Source organism: Benincasa hispida, chromosome 5, assembly GCF_009727055.1.
Source record: "Benincasa hispida cultivar B227 chromosome 5, ASM972705v1, whole genome shotgun sequence".
NCBI classification, from domain to species: domain Eukaryota; kingdom Viridiplantae; phylum Streptophyta; class Magnoliopsida; order Cucurbitales; family Cucurbitaceae; genus Benincasa; species Benincasa hispida.
In genome coordinates this window covers 28,787,125-28,796,421 of record NC_052353.1, presented here as the reverse complement: position 1 = coordinate 28,796,421, position 9,297 = coordinate 28,787,125, and the positions used below count along the sequence as shown (strand labels likewise).

Sequence of the window (9,297 nt, the reverse complement as noted above, 5' to 3'; positions counted from 1 at the left end):
AACTCAACTCTACACTCAAACACAGACTTCCAAACTCAACTCAACTCTGCACAATAAACACATACAATAATTATCAACTCAACTCAACTCTACAAACAAACGCAGACAATTTAACTCCCTAGATAATTTAACTCTCCAGATAATAATTACCAACTCAACTCAACTCAATTCTCTACTTTTATCACGCACCAAACGTACCCTAAAGGAGAAATTCATTAATGCCCAACGCAACTCAAACCCACACATTCCTTAAAAAATTACATAGCCAAATCAAGCATTTATTCACTACGATTTTCTTGGAATATTTAAGGCATATTTAGGAGTGATTATCAAATAGTTAAAAACATTTTTGTTTATGTTTTCCATCATTCAAAACTAATGTTAATGATATAAAAATTAAATTTAAAAGTGTAAAATTAAATATATTTTTTAAGTATTAAAAGTGTTTTGAAGTAATTTTGAATACGAAAAAAAAATTCATCTTAACAATTTTAAAATCTCTCAACGACATGAACTTATCTAACATTGAATAACAATTCCAAGTTAAGTGTGAAAATTTTTTGGATTGGGGAGCACGAGATGATTTTTTATATTACATAAGTATCATACTCGCGTTATTTTCACATTAGAAATTTGCCTTTATAAATCAGTTTAGTCTATCAATATATAAAACTATTTAAATATGAAGACTAACAAATATATTAGAGAAAAATTGTGTAAGGTTAGAACACATTTTGGTCCTTGAATCGTGTGGTTTGGCTTTCTTATTATTTTGGAGTCTCTTCTATCTCTAGACCTAGGAATCCATATGTCCTAGATGTTTTGTAATACCTTGGTTAGTTGGTTTTTTTAGTGGTAATATTTCATGTCATTCTTTCATTGTTTGGAGAGTGTAATTTCCGTGTCCATGATACTATTTGTGCACAATCAAGTGGTTTATCAGGTTATTAGGTCAGATGTGTCTCTACGTTGGTTTGGGGCTTCTATTGGGACGATTCTTGTGGGTTCTTCCTCTTGGGATATGTTTTCTAGAATCAGGGGTCTCGTCTGATGAGCTTGGTTTCTTTTTTCATTTTCTTTAAGACTTTTATTGTTTATGTTTATAAAATTACAAATACTATTTCATCCATTGGCTTTTATGTTTTATGTTTTGTTATCCATTTTTTCCTAATATTCTCAAAAACCAATCTAAATTTTAGGTGCAATATTATTTTTGACTTTTTAGGATGGTAACATACTTTCAATTTTTTTTTTTTTTTTTAACAATAATATGTGAGGTGAAGGGATTGAATCTCATATTTTAAGGTTGATACTACAAGTTCATGTCAATTAATCTATGTTCATGTTGACAAAAGAAAAACAAAGACTATTAGCGTCTTTATAGTCGGATGAAATTATCTTTGCAATTTAAATTATGTTAAATACAAAATTAATGAAATTTAGACACATCATTGCTTAGTTGACAAATTTGTTTTATTTCAAGGTCCAAATATTTTCGTAATTAAATTTGAGCATTTAGTCAGTTAAAAATTTTATGTGATCCATTGTTGGTTCAAGTGATTTTGAAAATTACATTTTCTTTTAAACACTTTCATAGTTTTCTAAGGTTGTTTTTAAATATAATAAAATAAGCTCAATTATTTACAAATATAGTAAAATGTGTCAATATAGTAAAATGTTGATAGACATTAATAGATGTCTATTAATGTCTACCAATCATTAATATTTTACAAAATTTAGATTATATTATTAAAGCTTTAACCTTTTTATTTGAGTTTAGATTTTTCTTTCAATTCAAACATTTAAATACGATACTTTCATCGTCTCTGCTTAACTTAAGAGGTTTAGATTACACAGTTCTTTCCTGTCAAATTTTAATTAGTGGTTTGATGAATTACAGAATACCAGAGGTTCAAGAAGGGCAAAGTTATGGATAAACTTCCCTTCATACTTGAAGTTGAACTTACTACTGATCACGCCGTTGCCGTCGAGGGCACGCCATTCAGTGTCAATCAAAGAGTCTAAAACCAGATGGAAAGCCGTGTCCATTGGCTCCAATTTTTGGCCAGAAAAGAACAATAGCATTTTTAATCCATCCCCACAAAAAGGATCTTAAACAATCCAAGGATCTTCCTATGATGTACGTAGTTGAGGAATAATTTTACCTGTGTAGCTTTGCATGTGTAATCAGCAAAACTTACCAGTTACCAATCATGATTTGATTCATCAACATACGCAATGTCATTTTGCAAGCTTTCCAATCCATCCCCACATGACCAAACTATTCAACAAGTCTTATTAAACTCGCTCAACTCATATCGATACCAAAACTTTTTCTTACACAGGATTAGAAGCTTTCCATTGTGTGATCCATCGAACTACAGTGGAAATTTTTCTCAACGTGGTCCCTGTAACATGAGTTGCATAATGTGGAAGATTCGATGTGCTTGATACCCAATGCTGTTCTAAATGGCCAAGTTACAGCATAGAGCAGGATTTTTGTGAGAGAATAACTAGAGGGAAGAATCAACACTAATTTGCAAGGAAGCATTTTGGTTTACCAAAACAAACTTCTGGGTAGCAACTACATAATCCTTACATTATATTATCACAGATTAGTATGAATAAACATGGTACACTATCTATAAGTCTCCAAGTGCTCTAAGACATAAATATGAAATTTTCTAATCGAACTGTTGTCTCAGCTGCATCTCTGTTTCACTCTTCCATGTAGCATGAGATGACTGTCCCCTCATTCTCTTTATCTTTTCCTTATCTTTAACAGTAGATCCCTTCTTTTTTGTCTCACTCTCCGGTTCTGGAGGACGATCACCACATAGAGGGCAAAACATCCCTCGTGCATTTGAAAACGTCTTGGGAATGCCACAATGCAGGCACATTCTGGAAAAAAGAAACACATGGTACTGTTGTAAAATGGCAACACTTGCACCATCGATTTATAAATATAATCTAGAGTTACATTTGAAACAGCTATGATTTAGTCAGGATTCCAAAGAGAAGAAAGTACTGTTTACTTTGCAATATCAACATTCTTAAAAATAAACCCTCTCAACTCTCTACCTGGAAAGTGGAAACCACTAACACACATTTTTGCTTTTCTTTCTTTCTTCCTATGAGTGTATGCAAATGCTTGCAAGGAATGAATCATGTTAATCAACCAGGAGACAATTTTGACAATTTTGAAAATACAATAAATGTACCTTAGTAGCTCTGCAGCATCTTCAGCATTTGGATTGGCTACAGTTGCCACACGCTTGACTTCCGGTGTTGCATTTGAAATGGATGGATTTGATGCATGATTATTCTCAACATCACTCCTCACTCGCTCATGAATCCCAACTAATTGAGGTTTTGCCTCCAATACAGCACCTTTACAGTATAAGGTTCTCAGAGGGGTTATTATAATGAGAGAATATAGAATTTAGGAAAAATTACACCTTATGATCCCTTAGGTTTTGTTTAAATTACATTTAGGTTACTAAGTTTTCAAACTCAACAATTTTACCCTTGGGGTTTGCTTATGGTAGCACCTCCATTAATTACTAACAAAAAGCTAATGCAGCAATTGTTTTTATTTAAAAATAATTTTTTAATTATTAACTTAAAGAAACATTTTTTTCTCTCCTCTCTCCCTTCCCTCTTCTTCCTCCTCTCCTCCTTCCCTCTTCTCTTTCTTTCATTCCGACCAGCCATGGCCGCCGGCTGTATCTTTCTTTTTTTTCCTCCTCTTTTCCCCTTCTTTCATCTCAAATCCTTCTTGTTCTTGTCTTACCCTGTCCTTTCCTTTCGTTTTTTACTAAAAAACTGAACAAATGGGGTATTCCCAAATTTGAAACAGTGATTTATATAAACCACAGTTGAAGGAAAACAAAAAATGCAGACATAGCCAAATCCTACGCCGTTGAGAGAGAGAATAACTTCAGCAGGCACCACTTTAACTGCTTCTGCAACCACCTGTGACTTTTGTTTTCCTCTCCCCATCCTTCTGACCCTCACCACCATATTCCTTTCTCTAATGTTGGCCATCAATAATAATATCCCATTACCTTTTTTTCTCTGTCTCTCTCTCTCCACCTTCTCCATTATAAATATTCTCATTCCATTCCCACAATCCCCCACCACTCTCCACAGAAAACTCCCTTTTCCCTTTTCATTTCCCATTTCCAAATCCACCATCCTTTTCCTCTTCATGGCGGCCCCCAGGAAACTCCCTCTTCCCTTTTCATTTCCAAATCCACCAATCCTTTTCCTCTCCATGGCGTCTCTCTCCTTCCTCTCCCTCCCCTTCTTCCTCTCTCTCCCTCCTCCATTGCACGCCACCCCATAACCACCCAACCTATTTCACCAATCCACCCTCCATGACAGCGGCAACCGAGGAGATCCATCATGCCTGCAAGGCCACTCATTTCCCTAATCAATGCTAATCTTCCCTCACTCAATCCTCCTCTTTCGCTCCCTAAATTGTGGTTTCAAATATGAAAGCATTCTGCTTAATTAAAAAAAAAGGAGAGGAAAGGAAGGGGGATGAGAAGAAGAAAGAATTGAAATGAAAAGAAACATTTACAATCGCTAGCCGTGACTGGTCTGAATGGGAGAAGGAAGAACATGGAAGGTGGAGAGGGAGAAAGAAGAGGGAAGAGAATGAGAGGAGAGAAAAAAAAAGATGGTTTTGTAAAATTTTATAATAAAAAATTAAGAAAAATATTTTTTTAAATAAAAAGTAGGTGTCATGTCAGCTTTTCGTAGTAATTAATTGAAACATTGATAGATGGACCAAGGGTGCTATCAAAAGCAACCTCAAAGGTAAAATTGTTGAGTTTGAAAACTCAGAGACCCATATACAACATAAACGAAACCTCAGAAACCCAAAGTGTATTTCCTATAATTTACTCAGTTGAAAAAAATTGGTACAAACACAAAACAGTACCATCTTCATTTTTTCCCTTGCTTTCGTGGAAAAAATTCTTAACTAAAAAAATACACAAGGCAAAACAAAAAATTAAAATCACCCAATCTAATTCATGCAAACATCTATCCGCATGCCTGCAATTTGCAAATGATTAAATAAAGGGTTGTTTTCAAATATAGCAAAATATCACTATCTATTAGTGATAGACAGTGACATTTTGCTATATTTGTAAATAAGTTGAAAATATTTCCAACAATTTTGTCATTTAAAACAATTACCCTTAAATAATCTATTGTTCTCCTTGGATTGCTCCACTTAGTCTTTCCTCCGGTTCAATGAAACATACTAATGGGACCAGCACAGAAACAGTGGCACTTAACCTAATTCACTTCATGGAAGATGGAAATCGATTCTATTGTCATGCCACTAGTGGATATATAGACCATCAAATCCTACGGCCTTCGCATGAATAAGGGAATATGCCAAATAAAAACTACCAGAAGGAAGAATCATGAACAAACCATCTGGCATTAGATTATACAAGTTTACACTATTGACTTATCTAAAGGGACAAGCTTACTTTTACCAGATGGAAAAAGCCACGAAAAATTGATGTTTGAAAAAAAATGAAAAACATTTTTATAGGTAAATGTATATAGAGAGAATAAAATATTTCATAGTATGACATGACATAACTGATTCAGCATCAGTTTCTTTCCATTAGTGGAGAGATATAACAGTGAAGCAACAAATAATCTAGTCAAAGGAATTAAAAAAATACATGATCACTTCATTAGATTTTTTTTCTCATGAGTGTCCGGGCCAACTTACACACACCTCAACTAATCTCACAGGACAATCCATCTAACCCTACAACATTTGGGTGTCAAAGGAGCCCATAAGATATTAAATCCTAGGTAAGTGGCCACCATGGATTAAATCCATGAAACCTCAAAAAGTAAGATGTTATCTAGAGGATAATTACAAAAAGTTTTCGAAACCGAAGTCCAAAGAGAAACATGAAACCTCACCAAGGATCGTACAGCACCATGGCCCCTCTCCACTCCTCTAAAAACTATGTTGTTCCTCTCGCCCCAAATATGGATTTGTTGGATAAATTGCTTTCATATATCCTCTTCTACTTCAACCATATGGACTTGCCAATACCACCCATTAGCAATGTGTGTTGAATCACCATTCCCCAATCCCAGACCAAGCAAGTTCGATCATTGCTGTCTCCATTGCTCACAAAGATTTTAGTTTGCATACAATGAACACGTGTTCCTTGCAAGTTAGGCAACTGTAGTTTGTATGCAATGAATACATATTCCTTGCATGTTAGCCAACTGTCATTGTAAAGAAAGATAGAGTCGATTAGTTTTAGTAGACCCTTTGACCCAACTCCATTTATTGATTTCCATCTTCAACGTCATAGAGCGACCAAACTTTCCAATTCTCATTGCATTGTGCATTTTATTTTTTGGCACATTACTTACCTTGCATTTTTTGTAGGGACAATAGACTCTTCACAGTTTCACAATGGTACATGAGCAGAAGCCCATATTACCCAGAAGGTTCCATATCAAGAAAAATGTTGTATCTTTACTTATATACTCATTATTTTTTTTCCTTTTCTAACCAATGTAGGCTTTTGGTTGCACTCCCAATAGTCTATCCCTCACCCAAAAACCACATAGCAACCCATCACTCCCAACAATTTTCTTATAACTATTTCCGTCTTCCCTACCTTTGGGGGCATTTTGTCCCTAGGACAAACATAGATTAAATATTATGGGTATATTTGCTCTTTTCACTCGCTCTCTTCAACGAAAGTTGTTGCTTCAAACTTGAATACTAGATCTTGTTCTATACTTCTACAGTTTAATTGATTCCTTCTGGGGGTTCTATCCTAGTAAACATTCTTAGAGCATTATTTGGGTTACAATACGCTAGGACACACACAGGTAGACAAAAGGGACATGCATGAATAAGAATCAGGTACATTCTAGATATATGGTTCAAGGTGCATAAATAACTAAATACTCCAAACTCATTTAGGAACACTCAGTCCAAACTTTGTAGGGAAACTGTGGAATTTTCAAATATGTAAAACGAGGGTATATCTCATATGAGTCATGCCTCATCAATGCTCACTAGAAGAATTTCCTAAATGAAAATATTGACCTTTTCGGGACAGTTTTCCTTCCAAATTATAGAGCATAAACGGAGATATAGGACTCTTTTGGTGAAATTAAGATCTTGAATTACAGATGAATCTACAACTAAAGGAGCCCAATGAAGAAGGAACCATGGGGCCACACTCAAGACTTAGAGCCACCACTGATTAGAAATGGAACAAATAGCAAATTTGCAGCAATGAGTTCTCTATTACGAAAAGAAAAGAGGTGACATCTAAGTTGCAAGTACTAAGCGGTGAAATTTATGCAATTTTCAATTTAAAGCATTTAACTTTTAGATTCCTTAACTGACCCAATAATCTGGTTAACCAAGTGCAAGGGCAACTCGGAAATAATTTTGCTTCCCTTCAACTTCCTAGCAAGCCTAGAGAAGCGCATAACAATAAAATTAATACTAAATCAGGAACCGAACGCATACCAGTAGGCAAATCTTTCTTCTCCTTACGATTCCTACGGCCCCCATGGCCCCCTCGCGGCTGATCGACTTCTCTCGGTGCAGCGTACTCCTCAACCGAATTATTCAGAAACTCCGGCGGTCCTGAAACCTCCAGTAGCCCATAGAAAACAAAATCAGGAAACGAACAGTCTTTCGAATAAACAAAGTAAACAAAATACAAGGAGATTAGCCAAAGAGGCGTACTTCGGAGAAAGCGTCGAAAGCAGAAGGCAGGCCGGGATGAGAGGAAGGCTGCGGAAGTTCGAAAAGCGACTTGTCACGTATGGAAAGATTGACGGTAACCGTAGAGGCGGCGGCGGCGGTGGCGGCAAGATCTTCGTCGTCATCGTCGGAAGAGGTGTGGTTGAAGACAGAGTTGTCTTCAGCTTCCTCTTCGGCTGAAGAATAGCCTTGGAGAAGTGCCAGACTCATGACGGATTCGGTCGATGGAGATCGAACTGATTCGATTTTGAGGCCATGGATGACAAGCTTCAAACTTTTGTCCGATACAGATCCGAAAGCCCGCTCCAATGTATCCATTTTGGCCCAATTCTAAAATTTAAATATAATATGTTATTTTGAGTTTAAAATTACATATTATTGTAATTATTATCAACAAAAATAATAATATTTATAGTTTCTAATAAAATGTAATTATATTATTTTAGGTCCAAAAGTAGATTTATTTTAATTAATTTACTTACTAAATTTGTTGTTTTTATTAAACATGATGAATACTCGTCTTGTTAATACGAATATATATTATAGAATTTGTTTTTTAGACTTGTTTGTTGATACTTTTATGATCACAGAAAATATATATATGTAACATTTGTCTTTCGATGAAGCAATTACAATAATGCAAAATTCAAAACAACATGAGTAGATTTTGCTCGTACATATATTAGATGAAATATGATTATAAAAATAGTTTGTTATACATATTATAAAAAACAACTATCAAATAATGTTTTTTAATAAACTAAAAAACTAAAGTTAGTTAGCAAATAAATTATAGTTTTTAGTTTTTTTTTTAAAAAAAAAATAGAAACACAAATCAATTATGAAACATATATAGTTTTTATGTAACGACTCGGCTTTCTAACATATATTATTAGGATTAAGGTTGGCAATGGAGCCGAGATGTGGGAGATTCTCCATCCCCCTCCCCGTGGGGGTATTTCCTTTCATCCTCGCCCCCGTCCCTTCCAATTGAAGGCAGGGACGGGGACGAAGATTTTTCGCCGAGGGAAATGGGTCCTTGGGTAAGGTTGGCAAAATTCCCCGCGGGGTTGGATCCCTGTAGGCCCCACCCTGATTGGGGCAGGGAATCCCCGGTTTGACTGGGGATGGGGTCAAACCGAAAATTTTTTTCAGGGCCCCATCTAGGGACGGGGCGGGGTGGGGACGGGGATGGTATCCCCGCCCCGACCCTGATTAATCCCCGACCCCGATTTTATATATTTATATTTTTAATATTTTATAAATATATATTTATAATAATATAAAATAACTTATTTATATGTATGTTTATAATATAACTATAGATTTATAGTATTGTAAGCCCAATATTGAATAATAAAATTCTAAATTAAGCCCAAAAGTCAAGCCCAAACTTAAAAAAATTAAAAGAAAAAAATGGGAGAATCCCCACGGGGATCTAATAAATGATTCCCCGCAGGGAATTAGTAGGGGAATCCCCGGGAGAAACGGGGAATGGGGCCCCGTAGGGA

At 35.4% G+C, this 9,297-nt stretch overlaps 1 protein-coding gene across 1 annotated transcript; it reads right to left on the bottom strand.

Annotated features, from left to right (window-relative positions):
* Window positions 1–2,526: 2,526 nt before the first annotated feature.
* LOC120078451 lies at window positions 2,527–8,095 on the bottom strand. The gene is made up of 4 exons (XM_039032722.1): window positions 7,769–8,095; window positions 7,547–7,673; window positions 3,222–3,390; window positions 2,527–2,901 (listed from the first exon to the last, which is right to left on the bottom strand). The coding sequence occupies exons 1-4, from the start codon at window positions 7,994–7,996 to the stop codon at window positions 2,685–2,687; spliced, it is 741 nt and encodes a 246-aa protein (XP_038888650.1). The 5' UTR covers window positions 7,997–8,095; the 3' UTR covers window positions 2,527–2,684.
* Window positions 8,096–9,297: the final 1,202 nt, after the last annotated feature.

Coding starts and splice junctions, on each gene's coding strand:
- LOC120078451 (XM_039032722.1), bottom strand. CDS start 7,996: ATGAGTCTGGCACTTCTCCAAGGCTATTCTTCAGCCGAAGAGGAAGCT. Junction 3,391..7,546: donor GAAGAAAGATTTGCCTACTG/GTATGCGTTCGG, acceptor TATACTGTAAAG/GTGCTGTATTGGAGGCAAAA. Junction 2,902..3,221: donor GATGCTGCAGAGCTACTAAG/GTACATTTATTG, acceptor TCTTTTTTCCAG/AATGTGCCTGCATTGTGGCA.